The sequence below is a fragment of the Pristiophorus japonicus genome, chromosome 16 (genome assembly GCF_044704955.1).
Source record: "Pristiophorus japonicus isolate sPriJap1 chromosome 16, sPriJap1.hap1, whole genome shotgun sequence".
NCBI lineage: Eukaryota > Metazoa > Chordata > Chondrichthyes > Pristiophoridae > Pristiophorus > Pristiophorus japonicus.
Window position 1 is genome coordinate 133,370,724 of NC_091992.1, and position 26,753 is coordinate 133,397,476.

Here is a 26,753-nt window from a genome sequence, read left to right on the forward strand (position 1 = left end):
CCAAATTACCCAATGATCAGTTTCTCAGAAACTTGTCTTAAAAAAAACAACCGGCCTTTTCATTTCCTTCCTCTCCCTACTCGGTCAGGAATGTTTAGCATCTCTCTCTCTCTTCCCCCCCTCCTCACACCCACCCACCCACCCACCGGTTATGTAAGCAGCATCACTCCCCACTTGTCCCAAACAGGCACCTTGCAGTCACAGTGCCTAACTCCCACGGGTTCCCCGCTTAAACCCTTTACCCGTAGGAGGGGAGTCTCCAAGTGTCAGTCTGGGTCCCTTCTCAGCTCAGCCCCAGCCCTGTAGTGTTGAACCTCAAATGATCACCTTCTACTGCCCTGTGCCCCCCTCCACAATCTGCAGCAAGATGCAATCCCACCCCCTCTGCTTTTCCCAGCAGAAAGTTCGACTGAGGAAGCTGGATTGAGTTTGTGTTCCTGCCTAAAACATTGGAGACAAAGGGCCGTGTGTCAGGCGGCTGGGCTCAGTAATTATGCAGCGTGGCCAATCGATGGTGACCTGTATCACAGCCTGCTTACACAGCTCTTTATAACACACACAGGCTGCAGCTGGAGAAACACAGTACCTGCACAATTAGATCCACAGCACGACAAAATAAAGTCTTTGCTAAAGTAAACCATTAGTTAGACGCGGTATTTGTTTAGTTAGTGGGAGTAATCATGCCTTCTTCGTACATGAATTCTTCCAGAACCTGCACTACATTGCGGGCCTCTGGCATCTCCACATGCTCCACCTTGACATTGTGCAGGAGGACGTCTCCATTGCCACAGTTCTTGAGGAAGACAAAACACTTGAACAGGGCGTAGTTGTTGGTCTCGGCCTGTCGAATGTACCGCTTCAGGCTGTTCATGTCCTGGATCGCCTGAAAGTCCACACACAGGTGAGAGGTTTAGATTAGATGGGAATTAACCAATAATTCAGGTTTTTAAAAATATATACTTGGACATGTGCTTAAGAATTAGAAACAGTATCGAGCAAGCTTCCTTGTGGTTCAGAGGGTAAAGGGCACCATCCATCGGAGACTCGACTCTCCGGACCAGCGATCTCGCAGGCTCGAGTTTCTAGCCTGCGGGCTCAGTAATAACGGCCTTGAAATCCCAGCCGCCCCGGGTCTGTCCACACTCCGCACGGACCCAGAGGAGGCACGCAATGCGCATGCGCCGAAAACCAGCTTTTACCATCCGTCAAGTTCTGGCTTGATAGATTGCCCGTATCTCGGGAAAGACATTCCCTCGGCAGAGGTTGTGGTATTTGCCCTGTACATGTCCTTCAAACTCTTGCGGCTGGTAAAAGCAAGCACAGCGCCTACTTTTACCAACCCAAGAGTTTTAAAACATAAAAATAAAATTTTAAAAACACATTTTAATGTTAAAAACCCTGTCCACTAAAGGCAAGTTTATTTTAAACCATAATTAAAACTTTTTTTTTTAAAATTGGCAAATATTTTTATTTCAAAAACGTCACCTTTAATTTCTATAATTTATTTATGCAAGGTGTTTTTATAATTTTTTTTATGTAGTATTTGGGTGTGCTTCTCATTCATAATAGCAACTTCGGACTTACGAAACTCCTATTACTATGATGGAGAAAATACTGTACTGTGATTGGGTATCCAGGCCCACGTGACTCCTACGGAGGTCGTCTCGGGACCGGGATCGCCAGTGGGCACAGTAGGAAAAGCTGGGTGTGGATCTTTTTAGCTTCTTTCTGGCGAGCGCCCACGGGAAGCAGAGGACCAGGATTTCAGGGCCAATAACAGTCAGCTGTGGCTCAGTGGTAACACGCTAGCCTCGAGTCAGAAGGTTGTCCCACTCCTGAGACTTGAGCACAAAAATCCAGGCTAACACACCCGAGGCAGCACCGCACCGAGGGAGCGCCGCACTGTCGGAGGGGCAGCACCGAGGGAGCGCCGCACTGTCGGAGGGGCAGCACCGAGGGAGCGCCGCACCGTCGGAGGGGCAGCACCGAGGGAGCGCCGCACCGTCGGAGGGGCAGCACCGAGGGAGCGCCGCACCGTCGGAGGGGCAGCACCGAGGGAGCACCGCACCGTCGGAGGGGCAGCACCGAGGGAGCGCCGCACCGTCGGAGGGGCAGCACCGAGGGAGCGCCGCACCGTCGGAGGGGCGGCAGTCTTCGGGATGAGGCGTTCACCTGAGAGGGCAGACAGGGCCTCAGTTTGACGTAAAAGATCCCAAGGCACTATTTCGAAGAGCAGGGGAGTTATCCCCGGTATCCTGGGCAATATTTATCCCTCAACCATCATCATCACTAAAAAAAAGTTTCTGGTCATGATCACATTGCAGTTTGTGGGAGCTTGCTGTGCGCATGTTGGCTGCCGCGTTTCCCACATTAAGACAGTCACTACATTCCAAAAAGTACTTCATTGGCTGTAAAGTGCTGACATGTCTGTGGTCATGAAAGGCGCTATATAAATGCAAATCTGTCTTTACTGCAGCACGGCCGAGCTCGGTAACGCTGGCTGCGGACCAGGACTGACGGAGAGTTTCTGCGACTGATTCACATCCTCTGCCTGCAAGGAACACGGATGGCATCGGGCTCAGTGCTGCCCTGCAGGGGTCACTATTCCGCGGAGAATCATCAATGTATGTGAATCCACAGATCATTGTAGAGAGGTACTGAGATGCTCGGTCACTCACAGAGCTGTACCCAGGATGTGACTGAGTGCGTCCCCCGTCACTATGACAACACAATACAGGGCACCGGGCATTCCCGTCACACTGACAGCACAATACAGGGCACCGGGCATTCCCCGTCACACTGACAGCACAATACAGGGCACCGGGCATTCCCCGTCACACTGACAACACAATACGGGGCACCGGGCATTCCCCGTCACACTGACAGCACAATACAGGGCACCGGGCATTCCCCGTCACACTGACAACACAATACAGGGCACCGGGCATTCCCCGTCACACTGACAACACAATACAGGGCACCGGGCATTCCTCATCACACTGACAGCACAATACAGGGCACCGGGCATTCCTCATCACACTGACAGCACAATACAGGGCACTGGGCATTCCCCGTCACACTGACAGCACAATACAGGGCACCGGGCATTCCTCATCACACTGACAACACAATACAGGGCACCGGGCATTCCCGTCACACTGACAACACAATACAGGGCACTGGGCGTTCCCCGTCACTGTGTAACACCACGACACAGGGCACTGGGCGTTCCCAGTCACTGTGTAACACCACGACACAGGGCACTGGGCGTTCCCCGTCACTGTGCAACACCACGACACAGGGCACTGGGCGTTCCCCGTCACACTGACCACAAGAGTTAGCACCTTCAGGGGAGGAGAAACATTGAAAACTCCCCCGTTGGAAACAATCAGTGGTGTAAAGCTGATTACCCCAGTTAGATGCAGCACCCTAGGGCACATCAGCTTGGGAAAAGGCAAAAACAACTTGAATTGCTATTTAAATCCATCTTTCCCGGCCTCCCTCTCACAGGTCACCAGGAGCAGACGGGCAGCGCCCTTACCTTTAACTTAAAATTCTCCAGAATTTGCCTGATGAGAAAAGGATTGCCACCTTCCAGACTGTTTAAAAAGGAAGGGATCCAGTCTTCACAGAACTTGTTGCTCACTGTAAGACAAGACCAGACGGTGAGCCAGGAATCAGGCCCAGCAAACAACCGAAAAAACAGATTTAAAAGCCGAGAGTCGCTTGATTCTAATGCAGTGGATATGAAGCAGCAGATCCATCGCCACCAACTCGATTATTCTGCTGGCTCAGTGGATCAGCACAAACCAAGATCACCCCACACGGATCCAAGCTCTTATCAGAGTTACGTGGTTTCAGTGTCCCTGGAAGTGAAGGATTCTACTACCATCCCCATTCCCGAGTGCTGCCCCGCAATCCTTGCTGGCAGGCCGTGTGTGTGTGGGGACAGGATCAGGTGTCTGCTCGTGTAAAGAATGGCCCCTTCGCTGTGGTGCTGGACGGCCAACGCCAGTGAAGCCACCGGTAACACAGAAGGCCCGATTGCAGGGGGTGGGACAGGGCAGGGACCACCATAAATCTAGGGGGAGGGATGAGCTAGCTACTCCAACAGGTCAATGCTGTTCCCTAACCTGGTCGAGGGGCAGTACAGTGGTGTATTGGTGCATGTGGGGCATTGGGAGTGTACCACTCTGACACAGCACAATTCATGACAAGCTCGCTCTCCAATCTCGGTCAGTGTTTCTCCCCTCCTGAAGGCACAACTCCTTTCTGGGATACAGTTCCATTGGCACCAACGTTCCCCGTTAACTGTGCAGCTCTCGGCTGGTCCCAGGACAGCCCTTTTCAATACTGAAGTTCGTGCATGCGCGAAACTGTGAATGGGCCACGCAGCCCCTTAAACGGGACCGTGCACCCAAAACATAAATTACTGGAACATTGCTTGGCACCAGTTTCAAGTGGTCACTATTCATGCGAGCCAGAGTCGGAGACTGTCTGTACACAAGGGTGTAGTGTACGCACATGCACGTTCCAGCATGGGTCATTGCAAAGCGATCAGGGACTTTGGCATATCTTCACAACACTAACCCAGGGCACTAAAGGGGAATTGCAGTCTCCAAAATCTACTGAACCGCACAGAATTGGAATGAAAGTTGGGACCATCCTGGTCTCTCTGGCCCAGCAACCCACTGCAATAAATTCACTGCGAGATCCGGGAAACCATTTCAAAATATCTCTAAATGACAACCATCTGTTGGGGAGCTGGCTGCCATAAACACTAGCCTCCCGCCCCAAGTGCCTCGGTTAAAACTGAGACGGTCAGATCGATGCCTGCCCTCGTTTTCTGGCTGTAGTGGTTACGTGTGGAAGGATTTGGACATTGCCAACCCAGATCCACGCGTCTGACATCAAAACTGTCTCCAATTCAGCAGCAATTGTCAATCTCACTCAGAGCCGGTGGGATAGCAGGTGAGGGAAATTGAAACCATTGCACTGCTACAGTAGGATGGCCCTCTGGGACTGTGGAGAGATGAGCCTCATTATTTGGGGCAGAGAAAAGAAATTTATTCTGCATCTACCTTATGATACACCTGATCTGGGAGTGCTTGACGCCAACACTGGCTGAAATCGAAAGGTGTTCCATCTCTCAGCATTGAGCAGCATACTAGAATAGAGTGACATGGAACACACAGCACAAAAACAGGCCACTCTAGTCTGTGCTGGTGTCTATACTCCACACGAGTCAGGAACCTTGGCATATCTTCCCATAGAGGGACAAGAGCACTGGTGTCACTCCTCAGCCCCCGGTTGGTGCACCTTAATGCTGTTACAGTCTTCAACACAATGCCCAGTACTCTGGGGAGGAAAGAGCTTTGAAACTGCTCACTGTAAATTAGAATCGTAGAGGTTTACAGCCCATAAGCAACATTGAAATGTATAAAATTCTTAGGGGGCTTGACAGGGTAGATGCTGAGAGGCTGTTTTCCCTGTCTGGAGAGACTAGAACCAGGAGGTCTCAGGATAAGGGGTCAGCTACTTAAGACTGAGATGAGGAGAAATTTCTTTATTCAGAGGGTTGTGAATCTTTGGAATTCTCTGCCCCAGAGGGCTGTGGAGGCTCAGTCGTTGAGTATATTCAAGGCTGAGATCGATAGATTTTTGGACTAGGGGAATCAAGGGATATGGGGATTGGGCAGGAAAGTGCAGTTGAGGTAGATTAGCCATCATCCTATTGAATGCGGAGCAGGTTCGAGGGGCTGTATGGCCGACTCCTGCTCCTAATTCTTATGTTCTAGAATCATGAAATAGTACAGTACAAGAGGCCATTCAGCCCATCAAGTCTGCGCCGGCTCCTTTGAAGAGCGATCCAGTTAGTCCCACTCCCCCGCCCTTTCCCCATAGCCCTGTAACTGAATCTGTTGCCACCACCCTATCAGGCAGTGCATTCCAAATCCTAACTACTTATTGCGTTAAAGGTTTTTCCTCCTGTCGCCTCTGGTTCATTTGCTAATCACCTTAATACTGTGCTCTTTGGTTATCGTCCCTTCAGCCACTGGAAACAGCTTTTGTTTATTTAGTCTGCTTGATTTTAAACACCTCTGTCAAATCTCCCCTTAGCCTTCTCTGCTCTGTACAGTTTACACAGCTAACTGCAGATCAATGCACCCCCTGCTGGTTCATCCCGGAGCTGCAGTGCCACACAGGCTGCAGTTTCCCTCGTTGACCAGTGGGGTCACTGCACAGCAGGTTTAGGCAAACTCCGGAATCTCGTCCAAGGGGACTTTCCTTTGTGCTGGGAGTTAGGGCTTTAAGTTCCTACCAGCATTTTGAAAGGTGGGAGTAGATTCACTGCAGTCGATAACAATGGCTTTCTGTTGTTCCTCGGTCATCGCTTTACACAGTGAAGCGAGGGTGTCCTCTTGGATCAGGCCCTGAAGGCTGGCAGCACTGAGAAACCTGGCACAACAAAGCGACATTTACAATCGGTTTTACGTGTTGATTTAGTCTCAACAGTAAGAGAGAGATTCGAACTTTAGGGCACTTAGGAGTCACATCATGAGCCCTCAGCTTTCTGTGACTCTCTTGAACCCTTGTTACCGATAAATCCAATAATCTAACGGATTATTATGCGCCCCCACTCCATTGGCAGCCGTGCCTTCAGCTGCCTGGGCCCTAAGCTCTGAAATTCCCTCCCTAAACTTCTTCGCCTCTCTCTCTCTCCTCCTTTAAGTCGCTCCTTAAAACCCACCTCTGACCAAGCCCCTCCTAATATCTCCTAGCTCCTAACTGCTACCACAGCCTGCATTGGATATCAAGGCCATTTCGAGCTTTGGACTGGAGTATAAGTTGGAGATTCTGAATACTTTAGTATTTGTATGGGTCTCTAAACACCCGCTGTTGTATTTTTCTGGGCTTTGAGTCACACTTTTTGTCTGAGTCACACTCCTAAGAAGAGCATTGAGACGTTTTACTACGTTAAAGGGTAAGTTGTTTGTACAGTGCTGAACCATACGGATTAGAAGGCCCAGCACTCATCCCTGGTTTAATCAAGTCAATCTCAGCCAAGGTGGCAGTGCCATTGGCTGGAGGATCTGGGAGGAGGACAAGAAGCCAGCAGACCATTAAATTAAAACTAGCTGACATCGTAACAGACTAGTTACCAGGCACGGCAAAACCAGTTACCACAAACAAGAACCAATTTACACACCACAGCATTTCTTACCTTTCGACATCCTGTTTTATTTTGTTGTCTGAACCTTTAACTTCCACGGGAGTGTGACTCAAAGCCTAGAAAAATACAACAGCGGGTGATTAGAGACCCACACAAATACTAAAGTATTCAGAATCTACAACTTATACTCCAGTCCAAAGCTCGAAATGGCCTGCTATCCAATACAGACTGTGGTAGCACAGTGGATGTGTCACTGGGCCAGTAATCCAGGGACCTGGACTAATGATCCGGAGACAGGAGTCCAAATCCCACCACGGCAGCTGGGAATTTACATACAACATACGGCACAGAAACAGGCCATTTGGCCCAACCAGTCCATGCCGGCGTTTATGCTCCACTCGAGCCGCCTCCTGTCTTTCCTCATCTAATTCTATCAGCAGAACCCGCCATTCCTTTCTCCCCCATACGCTTGTCCAGCCTCCCCTTAAATGCATCGATACTATTCGCTTCAATCCCCCCCATGTGGTAGTGAGCTCCACATTCTCACCACTCTCTGGGTAAAGAATATCTTCTGAATTAAATTCAGTTAATTAAATAAATCTGGAATAAAGCGTTATTTTTGAAAGGCAGGATCAGTAAGGGTGACCAGGAAACTGCCGGATTGTCGTAAGAGCCCATCTGGTTTACTAACGTCCATTAGGGAAGGAAATCTGCCGCTCTTCCCGGTCTGGCTTCAGACCCACAGCAATGTGGTTGACTCTTAGCTGCCCTCCGAAACAGCCAAGCCACCTCAGTTGTACCAAACCACTACAAAGAAACACAGAAAATAGGTGCAGGAGTAGGCCATTCGGCCCTTCGAGCCTGCACCGCCATTCAATAAGATCATGGCTGATCACTCACCTTCAGTACCCCATTCCTGCTTTCTCTCCATACCCCTTGATCCCTTTGGCCGTAAGGGCCACATCTAACTCCCTTTTGAATATATCTAACGAACTGGCCTCAACAACTTTCTGCGGTAGAGAATTCCACAGGTTCACAATTACGGAGTATCATGGACTGCAGCAGTTCAAGAAGGCAGTTCAGCTTCTCAATTAGAGAGCGGCAATAAATGTCGGCCTTGCCAGCGACGCCCACATTCTGTTAATTTTTAAAAAAATCAACTTTGAAAAAGTCAACGGAAATTTTTTTTAAAAAAACATGACCATTTCTCATCAAGTTAACGCAAGTACATTTTTCAGATAACAGCAGCGCCTGTTTTTCTATATAAATACTCACGGCCCGTAACAGAACAGGGAGCCTGTCCTGGAATAGTTGCACCACCCTTTGTATGTAGAGCACAGTGTCATCATACCAGCTGCTCAGGTACAGCTGGGTATGCAACTCGACAGCACCAGCCTGCGGAACACACACACACACAAAGTTTGGTTCAGGGAAAGTTTAATCCAGTGAGTTGCAAGCCACGCAGACCACAAAGGTCCCAGCTTCAGTCCCCAGCCTGTGCTCAGACAACAACTTGCATTTACGTAGTGCCTTTATCCTAGTAAAACGTTCCAAGGCGCTTCACAGGAGATATTAGGACAGGTGATCAAAAGCTTGGCCAAAGAGGTAGGTTTTAAGGAGTGTGTTAAAAGGAAGAGAGAGAGGTGGAGAGGTTTAGGGAGGGAACCCCAGAGCTTGGGGCCCAGGCAGCTGAAGGCACGGCCGCCAACCTTCGAGCATTGGGGCTGTTCAAGAGGCCAGAATTGGAGGAAAGCAAAGGCTTGTGGCGCTGGAAGAGGTTAGAGACAGGGAGGAGGGGGCGGCCATAGAGGGATTCGAAAACAAGGATGAGAATTTAGCATGTGTGTATGTGCAAGTTGCCCGTGGACAGAATCAGGCTCCGCTACGATACCTGCACAGTTATATATCCTGTCAGCACTATAAAGCCTCACATCTCAACAATTGCCACAGGTACAGTAGGACCAGTAACCTCGGGTACTTCACCCAAGTGTTCAAGTCTTCATGCACGAGCCTATATAGCGACTGCCAGGGGGGCTTCACAACTGAACCCAATTCTGTCCTCAAACAGCCGCCACAAAATGTGGGTTTTCTGCAGGGGCAGGGCAGGGGCAGGGCAGGGGGGGTCCCTCCTTAATTCAACGGCACTGAAGCCAAAACAACAAAAAAAGAAAACGAGACTTGCATTTATATAGCACCTTTCACCACCTCAGGACATCCTAAAGCGCTTTACAGCCAACGAAGTACTTTTTGAAGTGTAGTCACTGTTGTATTGTGGGAAACGCGGCAGCCAATTTGTGCTCAGCAAGCTCCCACAAACAGCAATGTGATAATGACCAGATAATCTGTTTTATTGATGTTGGTTGAGGGATAAATATTGGCCCCAGGACACCATGAAGAACTCCCCTGCTCTTCTTCAATAGTGCCCTGGGATCTTTTACATCTACCCGGGGGCAGACAGGGCCTCGGTTCAACGTCTCATCCGAAAGACAGCACCTCCGACTGTGCGGCACCGGGAGTGCCAGCCTAAATTTGTGCTCAAGTCTCTGGAGTGGGACTTGAACCCACAATCTTCTGGCTCAGTGTGCTGCCCAATGAGCCACAGCTGACACGGCTAGCAAAGAATGTGCATTGATATAGTGCCTTTAACGTAGTAAAATGTCCCAAACTACACCCACTGTGATCAGCTGGCCCAGCGACGGAGTTTGAAGCCACACTGATCTGATGCCACACTAGGCAATGCATTTCACACCTTTAACTTAAAAGGCATTAAACACACATCAAAATATAGAGGGAGGGACTGTTTGAAAAAAAAACTGAAGATTGCATTGAAGCACCAACATTAAACATCACTTCGCCTCCTCTTGTTCACATCAGGAACTGCAGCAGCAGCGATCCAACCCTTGTTAACTCTTCCACCAAACAACAATCATTAAATCCGTTCACACGCTCCCTGGTGGGCACTTCTGGAATAGCAATTACCTGGAGACTGCTTTTGTGAGTGGGGCCGGTGGGGAGGGCAGGGTTTGGTTCAGGATCAGGTTCACAAGACATTAAAAACAAGTGGTTAATGGTGAATCTACAGAAAACCTCAGCAAGACCACAGCTGGAGTACTGTGTGCAACACTCGGCTCCACGCTATAGGCAGGATATGGAGACGAGAGAGAGATTACAGTGCAGGTTCACTCGGAAAGTGGCCGGGTGTGAGTATATACAAATCTGAAGAAAGACTTGAAGAACTGGGACTGTTCACATTTCAGCAGAGAACATCAAGGGATGTTTTAGATAGAGGTGTTTAAAATCAAGAGGTGGCAGATTAGAGTAGTTTGAAACAGACTGCTTCCAGCAATTGAGGCGACATAGATACGAGATTAAATGAGACATTTAGGAGAGAGAGCAGGAGAGTGTGTTTATACACCGAGGGTCATCAGTCACTAACTCCAGTAGTGGAGTCCACAGACTGAAGCAAATACTGCATCAACATTTTAAAATTGTTGGATAATTGGTTGAAGGAGAGGGGAAATAACAGAGCAGGGATGAAGGATTCGGGAGTAGGTATTTGGGGGATAAACTCTAACACGGGCTGGTTGGGCCGAACGGCCTGTTGTAATTACTACATAAATAGAAGGTAAACAGCAAAATCCCTTACCTCAGCATCTGAGTAAAGCTGCAATCCCTGGGCATATTTATCCAACTCGATTCTGAAAGTATGGGCTTGTTAAGCAAACAAACGATGGCATCACCCAAACCCCACAAATTGCAGCTTTCATTGTATAAAACTTTGGAACATATTCTTCCCCTCCCCTCAATTCCAAAGGTATCAACTCAACTGGGGCACAGCTCCACGAGCAGAGTTAGGCCACAGCTGGAGTACTGCGTGCAGTTCTGGTCACCACATTACAGGAAAGATACGATTGCACTAGAGAGGGAACAGAGATTTATGAGGATGTTGCCTGGACTGGAGAATTTTGGCGATGAGGAAAGATTGGAGATGCTGGCTCTGTTTTCTTTGGAACAGAGGAGGCTGAGGGGAGACCCGATTGAGGTGTATAAAATTATGAGGGGCCTGGATAGAGTGGGTAGGAAGGACCTGTTTCCCTTAGCAGCAGGGTCAACAAACAGGGGGTAAAGATTTAAAGTAATCTGGGGGAGGTTTAGAAAGGATTTGGAGGGGAAATTTCTTCACCCAGAGGGTGGTGGGGGTCTGGAACTCACTGCCTGAAAGGGTGGTAGAGGCAGAAACCCTCACCACATTTAAAAAGTACTTGGATGTGCACCTGAAGAGCCGTAACCTACAGGGCTACAGACAAAGAGCTGGAAAGTGGGATTAGGCTGGAGAGCTCTTGGTCGGCACAGACACGATGGGCCAAAATGGTGCAACTTCCTATGATTCACAGAACGCTCTCCAGTACATGCAAGACCAGTCGGCGAGCGCAGGCATATTGAACACGGAGAGCGGCAGAGTAAAGCCCAACCTGGTACAGGAGTTATCCGGAACACGAGCCCCGGATGATTTTCCCCACTTCCTTACCCTGTGACATCAAGGCCAATCCAAGGCTCCAAATGCCGTCCGCAGAGGGAGATGACCCAGTGTAGACTGAGGATTCAACCTGGGGCATTCTGGGCAGCACACTTTAGCGCCTCGCGCTGCTTTCCTTTCTCCTCTGTAATTTTACTCATGTGTAAAGCTCGACCGTGTTGGCTATTCACCCTTGGAGGACGTCACAGTCCAGTGTGAACTTGCCGTGACATTTACACATATGCATGTCCAGCAGCGATTGGTGGGCAAGGACGCTGGCTAACTGTCCCCTCGCGGCCCCCCCCCCCCAGTGCAGGTTGGGCTCGGTTCAGCTAACACCGTACTAACCGAGGACATTTCCTGGCCCGCATAGCTCGTCTACTCACGGGCTAAACTCGCGGAACTGTCAGGCAGCTGCACCTTTGAAGGATATAGTTCGAGGCTCTTTTCTGTACTTCCCAGAAAGCAGAGAACATAATCAGTGACCACGGCTTTTGACTCCATTTCGTCGCTTTCTGGCCCTGGAGACTGGTCCTGGTGGAGCAGGCAATAGTAACAAGCGACAGACTGCTCAGCTATGCTGGAAATAAGCAGACATTAACTTTACATCTATTACGATGCACGCAAAAGGGACCAGCTCTAAATCTCAGTACTCATTACCACCCTGGACAGTTCCACAGGGAGAGGGCAGCACTCCGCTTCCTGCAGATGCTTTTACATTTGCGAAGGTTCTTAAAAAAAGCAACGTGAATGAATAAATCTGGAGCATCAGACGCTCATTGTGTGTACGCTTTCTCCTCCCTGAATTGTGCTAGAGCAGTGTTGTCCAATACATTAAGCCACTGCCTCCGGAAGGCCAACAGGGAATCCAGATGTGGCTAATTGCACTGCCAATTAATTAGCAGAAAATGAGTAATAGACACTGGTTGCTGAGCCCGTGACCACAATACTCACTCACACGGTGTGTGCACGTGAACTTTAATGTTTTTGCCCATTTGTTAGTAAAATGGAAAAAGACTTGCATTTGTATAGCACCTTTCACAACCTCAGGATGTCCAAAAGTGCTTTACAGCCAATGAAGTACTTTTGGAGTGCAGTCACTGTTGTAATGTGGGAAACACGGCAGCCAATTTGCACACAGCAAGTTCCCACAAACAGCAATGTGATAATGACCAGATAATCTGCTTTTGTTATGTTGATTGTGGGATAAATACTACACAGGACAACATGCTCTCCTTTGAAATAGTACTAATGAATCTTTTATGACCACCTAAGAGAGCAGACAGGGTTTTGGTTTAACGTCTCTTCCGAAAGATGACACATCGGAATTTATTTTAACCAATAAGGGAATTATGGGTTACGAGGAGCGGGCGGGTAAGTGGAGCCGAGTCCACGGCCAGATCAGCCATGATCTTGTTAAATGGCGGAGCAGGCTCGAGGGGCTAGATGGCCTACTCCTGTTCCATGTTCTTATGTTCTTATGGACAGTGCAGCACTCCCTCAGCACTGCACTGGAGTGTCAGCGTTAGATTTTGTGCTCAAGTCTCTGGAGTGGGACTTGAACCCACAACCTTCTGACTCAGACGAGGGCAGGGCCCACTGAGGCATGTCTGAAAGACAAGTAGAGTGCGATTTCTTTTGGATGGTTGCGAGTCCTTTATCTCCTTGGTTACTGAATGGTGGTAGATGATTAAGTAACCGTACACACGAAGTCTCGTGCGAGTGTTTGCAAGGAGCGTTGTACTAAACAGTGTCACCATAGCCACGTCTGCCGCGAGTCAATGATATCAGACCGCACAGGAGGAGGCCGTTCGGCCCATCGCGGCTGTGCTGGCCCTTTGAAAGACCTATCCAATTAGTCCCAGCTCTGTCCCCAAAGCCCTGTAAATGTTTTCACTTCAAATATTTATCCAACTCCTACTGAATCTGCTTCCATCACTCTTTCAGGCAACGTGTTTCAGATCAGAACAACTCATTGCATTAAAAAAAGTCCTCCTGTTGCCTCTAGTTCTTTTTCCCCTATCATATTAAATCTGGTTACCTACTGGCTAACGTTGCTTCTTATTTATTCCATCAAAACCATTTATGATTTTGAGCAACTCTATCAAATCTCCTCTTAACCTTTCCTGCTCCAAGGAGAACAGAATATCTATTTCACAACACCAGGCTAGTGCACGATTATAGGGGCACCCCGGAAACGCTCTGGTACCTCTAAGTCTATTCTTCATGTGTAAGTCTGGGCACAATGTTGTGGGCCATTCAGCTGTGGAGGCATCATTCACACCCAATGTTCACACATTCTTACTTTTCAGCCGGAGTCAATGGAAATCAAAAACAACCAGGAGCCCTAACCGTGGAACACCGTGGCCCAGTATAGCTTGCCAACTGCTGTACTCTGACTCTGGGCAAATAAGATGGACACATTATGATGTGATTGGGATTACAGAGACGTGGCTCCAGGATGATCAGGGCTGGGAACTCAACATCCAGGGGTATTCAACATTCAGGAAGGATAGAATAAAAGGAAAAGGAGGTGGGGTAGCATTGCTGGTTAAAGAGGAGATTAATGCAATAGTTAGGAAAGACATTAGCTTGGATGATGTGGAATCTATATGGGTAGAGCTGCAGAACACTAAAGGGCAAAAATCATTAGTGGGAGTTGTGTACAGACCTCCAAACAGTAGTAGTGATGTTGGGGAGGGCATCAAACAGGAAATTAGGAGTGCATGCAATAAAGGTGCAGCAGTTATAATGGGTGACTTTAATATGCACATAGATTGGGCCAGCCAAACTGGAAACAATACGGTGGAGGAGGATTTCCTGGAGTGCATAAGGGATGGTTTTCTAGACCAATATGTCGAGGAACCAACTAGGGGGGAGGCCATCTTAGACTGGGTGTTGTGTAATGAGAGAGGATTAATTAGCAATCTCATTGTGCGAGGCCCCTTGGGGAAGAGTGATCATAATATGGTGGAATTCTGCATTAGGATGGAGAATGAAACAGTTAATTCAGAGACCATGGTCCAGAACTTAAAGAAGGGTAACTTTGAAGGTATGAGGCATGAAGTGGCTAAGATAGATTGGCTAATGATACTTAAGGGGTTGACTGTGGATGGGCAATGGCAGACATTTAGAGACCGCATGGATGAATTACAACAATTGTACATTCCTGTCTGGCGTAAAAATAAAAAAGGGAAGGTGGCTCAACCGTGGCTATCTAGGGAAATCAGGGATAATATTAAAGCCAAGGAAATGGCATACACATTGGCCAGAAATAGCAGCGAACCTGGGGACTGGGAGAAATTTAGAACTCAGCAAAGAAGGACAAAGGTTTTGATTAGGGCAGGGAAAATGGAGTACGAGAAGAAGCTTGCAGGGAACATTAAGGCGGATTGCAAAAGTTTCTATAGGTATGTAAAGAGAAAAAGGTTAGTAAAGACAAACGTAGGTCCCCTGCAGTCAGAATCAGGGGAAGTCATAACGGGGAACAAAGAAATGGCAGACCAATTGAACAAGTACTTTGGTTCAGTATTCACTAAGGAGGACACAAACAACCTTCCGGATATAAAAGTGGTCAGAGGGTCTAGTAAGGAGGAGGAACTGAGGGAAATCTTTATTAGTCGGGAAATTGTGTTGGGGAAATTGATGGGATTGAAGGCCGATAAATCCCCAGGGCCTGATGGACTGCATCCCAGAGTACTTAAGGAGGTGGCCTTGGAAATAGCGGATGCATTGACAGTCATTTTCCAACATTCCATTGACTCTGGATCAGTTCCTATCGAGTGGAGGGTAGCCAATGTAACCCCACTTTTAAAAAAAGGAGGGAGAGAGAAAGCAGGGAATTATAGACCGGTCAGCCTGACCTCAGTAGTGGGTAAAATGATGGAATCAATTATTAAGGATGTCATAGCAGCGCATTTGGAAAATGGTGACATGATAGGTCCAAGTCAGCATGGATTTGTGAAAGGGAGATCATGCTTGACAAATCTTCTGGAATTTTTTGAGGATGTTTCCAATAAAGTGGACAAAGGAGTACCAGTTGATGTGGTATATTTGGACTTTCAGAAAGCTTTCGACAAGGTCCCACACAGGAGATTAATGTGCAAAGTTAAAGCACATGGGATTGGGGGTAGTGTGCTGACGTGGATTGAGAACTGGTCGTCAGACAGGAAGCAAAGAGTAGGAGTAAATGGGTACTTTTCGGAATGGCAGGCAGTGACTAGTGGGGTACCGCAGGGTTCTGTGCTGGGGCCCCAGCTGTTTACATTGTACATTAATGATTTGGACGAGGAGATTAAATGTAGTATCTCCAAATTTGCGGATGACACTAAGTTGAGTGGCAGTGTGAGCTGCGAGGAGGATGCTATGAAGCTACAGAGTGACTTGGATAGGTTAGGTGAGTGGGCAAATGCGTGGCAGATGAAGTATAATGTGGATAAATGTGAGGTTATCCACTTTGGTGGTTAAAAACAGAGAGACAGACTATTATCTGAATGGTGACAGATTAGGAAAAGGGAAGGTGCAACGAGACCTGGGTGTCATGGTACATCAGTCATTGAAGGTTGGCATGCAGGTACAGCAGGCGGTTAAGAAAGCAAATGGCATGTTGGCCTTCATAGCGAGGGGATTTGAGTACAGGGGCAGGGAGGTGTTGCTACAGTTGTACAGGGCCTTGGTGAGGCCACACCTGGAGTATTGTGTACAGTTTTGGTCTCCTAACTTGAGGAAGGACATTCTTGCTATTGAGGGAGTGCAGCGAAGATTCACCAGACTGATTCCCGGGATGGTGGGACTGACCTATCAAGAAAGACTGGATCAACTGAACTTGTATTCACTGGAGTTCAGAAGAGTGAGAGGGGACCTCATAGAAACGTTTAAAATTCTGACAGGTTTGGACAGGTTGGATGCAGGAAGAATGTTCCCAATGTTGGGGAAGTCCAGAACCAGGGATCACAGTCTGAGGATAAGGGGTAAGCCATTTAGGACCGAGATAAGGAGAAACTTCTTCACCCAGAGAGTGGTGAACCTGTGGAATTCTCTACCACAGGAAGTAGTTGAGGCCAATTCACTAAATATATTCAAAAGGGAGTTAGATGAAGTCCTTACTACTCAGGGGATCAAGGGGTATGGCGAGAAAGCAGGAAGGGGGTACTGAAGTTTCATGTTCAGCCATGAACTCATTGAATGGCGGTGCAGGCTAGAAGGGCTGAATAGCCTGCTCCTGCACCTATTTTCTATGTTTCTATGTTTCTATTATAGTCAGCATGGCCCAGCTGCACGCCACAGAGCATTTATCCACTCAGCCACCAGGGGAGCGATGAGTTATATTTTATACAACAGTTATTTGGTTTTATATGACTCATCCATTTTTGGCGTGGAAGCAAGTTATCCTCGTTTCGAGGGACTGCCGATGATGAAGGTAGCGCCTTTAACATAGTAAAACCTCCCAAGACATTTCACAGCAGCATTATCAAAACAACATTTGACACCGATCCACATAGAGATATTGGGACAGATGACCAAAAGCTTGGACAAGGAGGTAGGTTTTAAGGAGCATCTTATGGGAGGAAAGAGGGGTAGAGAGGCGGAGAGGTTTAAGGAGGGAATTCCAGAACTTAGGCCCCAGGCAACTGAAGGCACGGCCAACAATGGTGAAGCGATTAAAATCAGGGAGGCTTAAGAAGGCAGAATGAGAGTATTCTCACCTCAGAACTCGGGTTTAACTCCCCACTCATTTAACTACCCTTTGGTGCAGTGCTGAGGGAGTGTTGCACTGTCAGAGGTGCCATATTTTAGATAGACATTAAACCCTCAGGTAGCCATAAAAGATCCCATGGCACTAATTCGAAACCGAGGCTCCTTCTGTCTTCTCAGGTGGACGTAACTATCCCATGGCACTATTTCAAAGGGCAGGAGAGTTATCCCCGGTGTCCTGGCCAATATTTATCCCTCAGCCAGCATCACTAATACAGATGATCCAAGGTCATTATCACATTGCTGTTTGTGGGAGCTTACTGGGCGCAAATTGGCTGCCGCGTTTATTAATTTACAACAGTGACCACACTTCAAAAAGTACTTCTTTAGCTGTGACGTGCTTTGGGAGGACTGGAGGTTGTGAAAGGCACTATATAAAACGCAAGTTCTTCAGATCTTCCTTCTTACCTCAAATCCACAGCTGCTATCGTGCCTATTCCGCCAAAAAAAGCCCCTTTGCTGAGGCGTTTAGCGATGAACGCTCGAAGCTCTGACTCAGCCGCGACGGACAGGTTAGAGGCCAATAGAGAGAGACTGCGGAAAACATAAGGATTGCATTGCTCAGCAAAGCAGAACATCGAGTCTCGCAACTAAACATCTTCAAAAGTCCTGTTCTCACCTACAGACACATGCGCGCGCATACCCGTAGAGATATTCACCTGCTCAGCACGGGGCCAGTACTTTTATGTTTCCAATATTCAGAGAAGGGAGAAGCTCATATTTCTATAGGGCAATAAGTCAGCTGGTGTGACTGACTGACAGCCTAAAAACCTGAGAAGATAACAAATTGATCCCCTGATCCAAAGTTACCAAATGGTATGTGGTGAGTTGCCATTCTCTATCAGGCCACCAGATGGCACTGGGCACAGCGAGTCCATCCAGCAAGTTGTCCCAACAGCAACTTGGAGGAAGAACAAGAGGCCCAACAGGTCGCCTCTCGCTCAGATAAAACATGGCAGGAAGTTAAGGAGGGCACGGTGGAGTAGTGTTAGGTTGCTGAACTAGTAATCCAGGGAACTCAAACTCAAGCCCCACCGTGACAGTTTGAGAATTTGAAACAGAAAAAAAGCTGGTAACGGGAGCTGTCGCATTACTATAAAAACCCATCAGCTCGCTCCGCCACCCCCGCCAGATGCCCCGCTCCCTCGACACCAACCCCCCCCCCTCACCAACCCAACCCCCAACCCCCTCCCCCTCTCCCCCCCCTCACCAACCCAACCCCCAAACCCCCCCCCCTCGCTCCCTCCCCCCCTCACCAACCCAACCCCCAACCCCTCCCCCTCACCAACCCAACCCCCAACCCCTCACCAACCCAACCCCCAACCCCCCCCCTCACCAACCCAACCCCCAACCCCCCCCCTCGCTCCCTCCCCCCCTCACCAACCCAACCCCCAACCTCCCCCCTCGCTCCCTCCCCCCCCTCACCAACCCAACCCCCAACCCCCCCCCTCGCTCCCTCCCCCCCCCTCACCAACCCAACCCCCAATCCCCCCACTCGCTCCCTCCCCCCCCTCACCAACCCAACCCCCAACCCCCCCCCCTCGCTCCCCCCCACTGCTCCCTCCCCCCCCCCCACCCCCCCCACAACCCACAACCCCAACCCCCCAACCCCCCCCCCTCGCTCCCTTCCCCCCCTCACCAACCCAACCCCCAACCCTCGCTCCCTCCCCCCCTCACCAACCCAACCCCCCCTCGCCAACCCAACCCCCAACCCCCCCCCCTCGCTCCCCCCACTGCTCCCTCCCCCCCCCCCACAACCCCCCACAACCCACAACCCCAACCCCCAACCACCCCCCTCACCAACCCAACCCCCAACCCCCCTCCTCGCTCCCTCCCCCCCCTCACCAACCCAACCCCCAACCCTCGCTCCCCCCCTGCTCCCTCCCCCCCCCCACAACCCCCCACCCCCCCCCACACAACCCCCCCACAACCCACAACCCCAACCCCCTCCCCCCCCGCCAAACCCCCACCAACTCCCCACCCCACCCACCCCACCCACACCCCCAAACCACCCACACCCGCCCCCTCACTCACTGTCCACATCAGCAATTCGGACCTAATTAGAAAAGTTTTTTTTATATCTTTATATGTGAACACATCAAAAAAGGAACTTGGTTGCTTGATGCCCATGATGAGCTGGAATGGCTCACCATGTTTTCAGACACCGGGAATTGTCTCAATTCTAACTTCCCTACCTCCCCAGTCAGGCACATTGAATTCAGCATCCCCAGCCTGTGACCCAGCCCTGCTGAGTGGCTGGTAACTTTAGCCTTTAAATGTTATGTTGCAGGGTTTGGGATATGGCGAGCAGTTAAGCAGTGCTCGGTGATTGTAAGTTGCTGGGTTTTAGCTGGTTAAACTCCGACAGTCCCCTACATACACTGCGTGCCCTCAAGGTTTGGTTCTTGCCAATCTGCACCTCGGTTCTGAGAGGTTAGGTACATTGGGTGTATCCCGACCGGAAGTGCGCACTCCAGACCCGGCAAAAGGAGACAATGCCAGCGTGGCTCGCTCAGTAGTTTGGTTTGAAGATGAAGAGCAGCGATAGGCTATCACAATGGGGAGGCCACAAATAAAAGGCGCCGTTTGACTCCGCTCATAACAACTGAAGCAGAATAGTATTGTCACCGCCAGGAGGGCAAAACCAACCCAACGCTCTGCCTGGAATGTGGCATTTGATCCAGCCAAGCTGTAGACGCTTCATGGCTAAGGACATAAGAAATAGGAGCAAGAGTAGGCCATTCGCCCCTTCGAGTCTACTTCGTCATTCAATAAGATCACGGCTGATCTTCTCCCTCAACACCACTTTTCTGCCCTGTCCCCATATCCCTTGGTTCCTTTAGTGTCCCAAGTTCAATGTGTAATTTGATCCAATCATCCCATATGTACAAAAACATTCACAAGTTATGGTCTAGTCATGTAGATCTTTATAAGACAAGTTAGAGTTAGCTGAGACAGCAACCGGCTCCTTTACCCAAGATCCTCCTGAGAGCCCGTTTCCTTGGGGAAGGTGTCCGATGATCCATTTCTTCTGTGCCCCAGATCCGCACCGTCCCTCAGCTGCTGAGATCTGCAAGATAATTTGCGGTTATTGCTCCATTTCCATTATACACTGGCACAGGACGCACAGGCCACTCCCAGCCGTGGCTCAGTGGGCAGCACTCACTTCCGAGTCAGAAGGCTGTGGGTTCAAGTCCCACTCCAGAGACTAGAGCACCAAATCCAGACCGACATTCCTAGTGCAGTGCTGAGAGCGCGTCGCACTGTTGGAGGCGTTAAACAGAGGCCCCAGTCTGCCCTCTCTGGTGGGCATAAAAGATCCGATGACACTATTCGAAGAAGAGCAGGGAGTTCTCCCCGGTGTCCTGGTAATATGTATCACTTAGTCAGCATCATTAAAACAGATTATAAATAAGAACATAAGAAATAGGAGCAGGAGGCCATACGGCCTCTCGAGCCTGCTCCGCCATTTAATACGATCATGGCTGATCTGATTTTGGACTCAGGTCCACTTCCCTGCCCGCTCCCCATAACCCCTTATCGTTCAAGAAACTGTCTATTTCTGTCTTAAATTTATTCAATGTCCCAGCCTCCACAGCTCTGAGGCAGCGAATTCCACAGATCTACAACCCTCAGAAGAACTTCCTCCTCATCTCTGTTTTAAATGGATGGCCCCTTATTCTAAGATTATGCTCTCCAGTTCTAGTCTCCCCCATCAGTGGAGACATCCTCTCTGCATCCACCTTGTCAAGGCCCCTCATAATCTTATACATTTCGATAAGATCACCTCTCATTCTTCTGAATTCCAAATCTGGTCATTGAACTCATTGCTGTTTTCGGGAGCTTGCTATGCGCAAATTAGCTGCCACGTTATATACGACCTACTGCTCCCTTTCCTGAGAACCCGGGTCCTTGCACCCAGACAGCCCATCGGCTCTTTTATTCCTTTCCCGGGTTAACCCGTTTTAGATCGCTCCTGGCCTACCACTGGCTCCACTTGCCTGACAACAGCCTGCCCTCCACAGGATTCTGTTCACGCACTGGTCAGGTTCCAATCCCATGGCTCAAGGATTATATTTGGGCTACAAGCTCAGAGCTCTGACGCCTCGTATTACCCCTTACCTAAACCGTCTTTAAAAAAGGTCTCTATGCTTGTAAGGAATCCTTTGTTTTCCTTCAAAGATTGGTCATACCTACACAACCTTGACTCACTTTTTCCATATACATAATCTTATAAGTAACAATTTCCCCCCCCCCCCCCCACCATATACTTCAACATTTTGCAGAGGCTTAATTTTAGCTAGCGTAGCAGAATGATTCACAACAAATATTCATATCTAATGATGCACAACTCCATCACCAAAATACTCCACTGAATTTTCTAATAAAATGCGAGAAAATATAGGAGAGATTAATAAACTTGCAGAATGTGCGTGTAATTGGCAAATGAACTTCAATATAGATAAAGTGTGATGTGGTACATTTTGGTAAGAAAATTAATGAGGCCACATACTCCTTGGAAATTAAGTGTCCAAATGGGGTAGAGGAACACGGGGATCTGGGGGTACGGATACACAAGTCACTAAAAGTAGCGACGCAGGTTAATAAGGCCATTAAAAAAAAAGCAAACAAAGCACTGGGGTTCATTTCTAGAGGGATGGAATTGAAAAGTAGAGAAGTTATGTTCAACTTGTATAGAACCTTGGTTAGACCGCATTTGGAATACTGGGAACGGTTCTGGTCTCCATATTATAAAAAAGGATATAGAAGGATGATACCAGAACTGAGAGGTTGCACTTATCAGGGAAGATTGAACAGGCTAGGTCTCTTTTCTCTAGAAGAGAGAAGGCTGAGGGATGAGCTGATAGAGGTCTTTAAGATTATGAAAGGGTTTGAAAGGGTTTGCGCAGAGAAGATGTTTACACTTGCGGGAGAAACCAGAACTAGTAGCCATAATTATAAGTCAGTCGCTAATAAATCCAAAAGAAAAATCAGAAGAAACCTCTTTCCCCAGAGAGGGGTGAGAATGTGGAACTCGCTGCCACAGGGAGGGGTTGAGGCGAATAGTATCGATGCATTTAAGGGGAAGCTGGATAAACATATGAGGGAGAAAGGAATAGAAGGATATGGTGACGGGGTTAGAGGGAGGCTCGTGTACAGCATAAATGTTTAGTCGAATGGCCTGTTTCTGTGTTGTAAATAGTATGCATGCTCCAGACAAGACCGTGGAAGAGAGGCAGGCAGCCAGAGCTGCCCTTGCTCATCCTGGATCTGTGTGACCTGCATTGGTTCCTGGTCCCCCAATGCCTCAAATTTTAAATTCTCGTGTGTTCAAATCCCCCTATGGCCTCATCCCTCAGTATCTCTATAACCTCTTCCAACCCGACCACGACCCACCCCCCTCTGAGATCTCTGCGCTCCTCCAATTCTGGCCTCTAGGTAGGTCCACCATTCACTTGGCACCACATAAGAACATACGAATTAGGGGCAGTAGGCCATACAGCCTCTCGAGCCTGCTCCGCCATTCTGTAAGATTAAGGATGATCTTCAACCTCAACACCACTTTCCAGCCAGAGCCCCATATCCCTCGATTCCCCTAGAGTCCAATAATCTATCAATCCCTGCTTTGAATATACGCAATGACTCAGCATCTACCGCCCTTTTTAAAGAAAGAATTCCAAAGATTCACAACCCTCAGTGAAGAAATTGCTCATCTCAGTCTTAAAGGCCGGCCCTTATCCGGAGACTGTGCCCCCTGGTTTTAGACTCTCCAGCCCGGGGGAAACATCCTCTTAGCATGTCAACCGCTCCCTCACCCCATCCCCCACTCCCCTCAGAATCTTGTGTTTTAATGAGATCATCTCTCATTCTTCTAAACTCCAGAGAGTATAGGCCCACAATACTCATCTCCCCTCATAGGACAACCCCCGCATCCCAGGAATCAATCTAGCAAACCTTCGCTGCATTGCCTCTAAAGCATGTACATCCTTCCTTAAATGAGACCAAAAATGTACACAGTATTCCTCCAGGTGTGGTCTCACTAAAGCTCTATATCATTGCAGCAAGGCTTCCTTACTCTTCTACTCCAACCCTCTAGCAATAAAGGCCAACTTGACATTTGCCTTTCTAATTGCTTGCTGTACCTGCATGCTAACTTTGTGCTTCCTGTGCGAGGACACCTAAAATCTCTCTTTTACCACTACTCAGGATACAGGGCAGGGAGAGCTGGTCAGAATTCCAGGTTATGCAGTGATTTCCCCCTCCCTCCCTTCCCCCTCCTGGTTTGAGGTGTTTCAAAATCCAGTTTCGTGACCACTTCTGAGCCAAAAGAAGTGAAAAAGACTTGCATTTCTATCGCACCTTTCACCACCTCCAGACATCCCAAAGCCAATGAAGTAATTTTTGAAGTGTAGTCACTGTTGTAATGTAGGAAATAAAAAGAGTAGCCAATACAAACCAGGACAGGCTGGTGCAAGGGGCAGGCATGAAGTTTTAAGGTGATTGGCAAACAAACCAAAGGCAACATGAGGAAAAAAAACGTGTGTTTTACAAGCGAGTGGTTAGGATCTGGAATGCACTGCCTGAAAGGGTGCTGGAGGCAGATCGCGGTGTTGAAAAGGGAATTCGATAATTACCTGAAGGGCTATGGGGAGAGGGACTGGCTGAAGTGCCATGCAGCGAGCCAGCACGGGCTCGATGGGCCGAAAAGCCTCTCGCTGTGCGGAATGGGCGCTGCCTGCTGCCCTGGTGTTTGTGCAAGGAAAGGGCATGAGGTTTTGTGATGGTTGGCAAAAGCACCACACGAGGGGGGGGAAAAAAAACTACGCAGCGAGTGATTAGGATCTGGAATGCCACTGCCTGAGGGAGTGATGGAGGCACTGCCAACAGGGCGCTGGATAGGTACAGGTACCTGACGGATAAGGGGAGAGGATGGGGGGGGGAAAGAGGACGGGGGGGGGGGGGGAAGAGGATGGGGGGGGGAAAGAGGATGGGGGGGGGAAAGAGGATGGGGGGGGGAAAGAGGATGGGGGGGGAAAGAGGATGGGGGGGGGAAAGAGGATGGGGGGGGGAAAGAGGATGGGGGGGGAAAGAGGATGGGGGGGGAAAGAGGATGGGGGGGGAAAGAGGATGGGGGGGGAAAGAGGATGGGGGGGGAAAGAGGATGGGGGGGAAAGAGGATGGGGGGGGAAAGAGGATGGGGGGGGAAAGAGGATGGGGGGGAAAGAGGATGGGGGGGGAAAGAGGATGGGGGGGGAAAGAGGATGGGGGGGGAAAGAGGATGGGGGGGGAAAGAGGATGGGGGGGGGAAAGAGGATGGGGGGGGAAAGAGGATGGGGGGGGAAAGAGGATGGGGGGGGAAAGAGGATGGGGGGGGAAAGAGGATGGGGGGGGAAAGAGGATGGGGGGGGAAAGAGGATGGGGGGGGAAAGAGGATGGGGGGGGAAAGAGGATGGGGGGGGAAAGAGGATGGGGGGGGAAAGAGGATGGGGGGGGAAAGAGGATGGGGGGGGAAAGAGGATGGGGGGGGAAAGAGGATGGGGGGGGAAAGAGGATGGGGGGGGAAAGAGGATGGGGGGGGAAAGAGGATGGGGGGGGAAAGAGGATGGGGGGGGAAAGAGGATGGGGGGGGGAAAGAGGATGGGGGGGGGAAAGAGGATGGGGGGGAAAGAGGACGAAGGGGGGGGGGGGAAGAGGACGGGGGGGGGAGGGGGGAAGAGGACGGGGGGGGGGGGGAAAGAGGACGGGGGGGGGGGGGGAAAGAGGACGGGGGGGGGGGGAGAAAGAGGACGGGGGGGGGGGGAGAAAGAGGACGGGGGGGGGGGGAGAAGAGGACGGGGGGGGGGGGGAGAAAGAGGACGGGGGGGGGGGAGAAAGAGGACGGGGGGGGGGGAGAAAGAGGACGGGGGGGGGGGGGGGAAGAGGACGGGGGGGGGGGGGAAGAGGACGGGGGGGGGGGAAGAGGAAGAGGACGGGGGGGGGGGAAGAGGACGGGGGGGGGGGAAGAGGACGGGGGGGGGAGACGGGGGGGAAGAGGACGGGGGGGGGGGGAAGAGGACGGGGGGGGGGGGGAAGAGGACGGGGGGGGGGAAGAGGACGGGGGGGGGGGGAAGAGGACGGGGGGGGGGGGAAGAGGACGGGGGGGGGGGGGAAAGAGGACGGGGGGGGGGGGGAAAGAGGACGGGGGGGGGGGGGAAAGAGGACGGGGGGGGGGGGGAAGAGGACGGGGGGGGGGGAAGAGGACGGGGGGGGGGGGAGAAAAGAGGACGGGGGGGGGGGAGAAAAGAGGACGGGGGGGGGGGAGAAAAGAGGACGGGGGGGGGGGGGAGAAAAGAGGACGGGGGGGGGGGGGGGAGAAAGAGGACGGGGGGGGGGGGAGAAAGAGGACGGGGGGGGGGGGAGAAAGAGGACGGGGGGGGGGGAGAAAGAGGACGGGGGGGGGGGGGAGAAAGAGGACGGGGGGGGGGGGAGAAAGAGGACGGGGGGGGGGGAGAAAAGAGGACGGGGGGGGGGGGAAAAGAGGACGGGGGGGGGAGAAAAGAGGACGGGGGGGGGGAGAAAAGAGGACGGGGGGGGGGAGAAAAGAGGACGGGGGGGGGGGAGAAAAGAGGACGGGGGGGGGGGAGAAAAGAGGACGGGGGGGGGGGGGGGGGGGGGGGAGAAGAGGACGGGGGGGGGGGGGGGGGGGAGTGGGGCTGCCTGAAGTGCTCCTGTACGGAGCCGGCACGGGCTCGAGGGCCGAATGGCCGCCTCCAGGTGCTGGTCAGTGACCCGAGTCCCCGCCCCTGACCCCCCGGGTCCCCCCACGGCCCGGACCCCCGCCCCGGCCTGACCCCTGTCCCCCCGGATCCCCCCACGGCCCGGACCCCCGCCCCAGCCTGACCCCGGTCCCCCCCCCCCGGCCTCGGCCTGGCCCGGACCTGAGCCTGCGGTACAGGGTGTAGTAAGTGTCCGTTTGCTGCGGCTCTCTCGGCGGCTCCTCTTCCTCCGCCTCCGCCTCCTTCTCATCGCCGTCCATCGAGTCTTGGAAGGAGCTTTGGCTGATCATCCCGAGCCCCCGATCCCGGTCCCGGTCCTGAGCCCAGTCTCTCCCCCAGGCCCCGGTCCGTCGGCTTCTTTGCTCCGTGTGGGAGTCGGCTGGTCCGTCCTTCAATAACAGTCCGGCTGCTGCCTCCTTCCCCCCGCACCAACGTTCCGGCCGGGCGCTGCTGCACACTTCAGAACTGACTTTTTTTTAAAAAAAACATTTTTACAACGCCTTTCACCACCACAGGACATTCCAAAGCTCTTTACAGTACTTTCAGTTTTGAG

The 26,753-nt window shown here is 50.7% G+C and overlaps 1 protein-coding gene across 1 annotated transcript; it reads right to left on the bottom strand.

Moving 5' to 3' along the window:
- Window positions 1-144: 144 nt before the first annotated feature.
- c16h17orf75 (chromosome 16 C17orf75 homolog) lies at window positions 145-26,579 on the bottom strand. Its single transcript, XM_070857926.1, has 10 exons — window positions 26,363-26,579; window positions 20,419-20,514; window positions 17,853-17,978; window positions 12,124-12,270; window positions 10,821-10,878; window positions 8,450-8,569; window positions 7,226-7,290; window positions 6,323-6,459; window positions 3,542-3,645; window positions 145-883 (listed from the first exon to the last, which is right to left on the bottom strand). The coding sequence occupies exons 1-10, from the start codon at window positions 26,488-26,490 to the stop codon at window positions 662-664; spliced, it is 1,203 nt and encodes a 400-aa protein (XP_070714027.1). The 5' UTR covers window positions 26,491-26,579; the 3' UTR covers window positions 145-661.
- Window positions 26,580-26,753: the final 174 nt, after the last annotated feature.

Bases quoted from the DNA above. Each gene is read 5' to 3' on its own strand.
- c16h17orf75 (XM_070857926.1), bottom strand. From the start codon at position 26,490: ATGATCAGCCAAAGCTCCTTCCAAGACTCGATGGACGGCGATGAGAAG. The intron at 20,515-26,362 runs GTCCGGGCCAGG...ATTATCTTGCAG, and splicing joins ACCCTGTACCGCAGGCTCAG to ATCTCAGCAGCTGAGGGACG. The intron at 3,646-6,322 runs GTAGGAACTTAA...CTTGTCTTACAG, and splicing joins TCCCACCTTTCAAAATGCTG to TGAGCAACAAGTTCTGTGAA.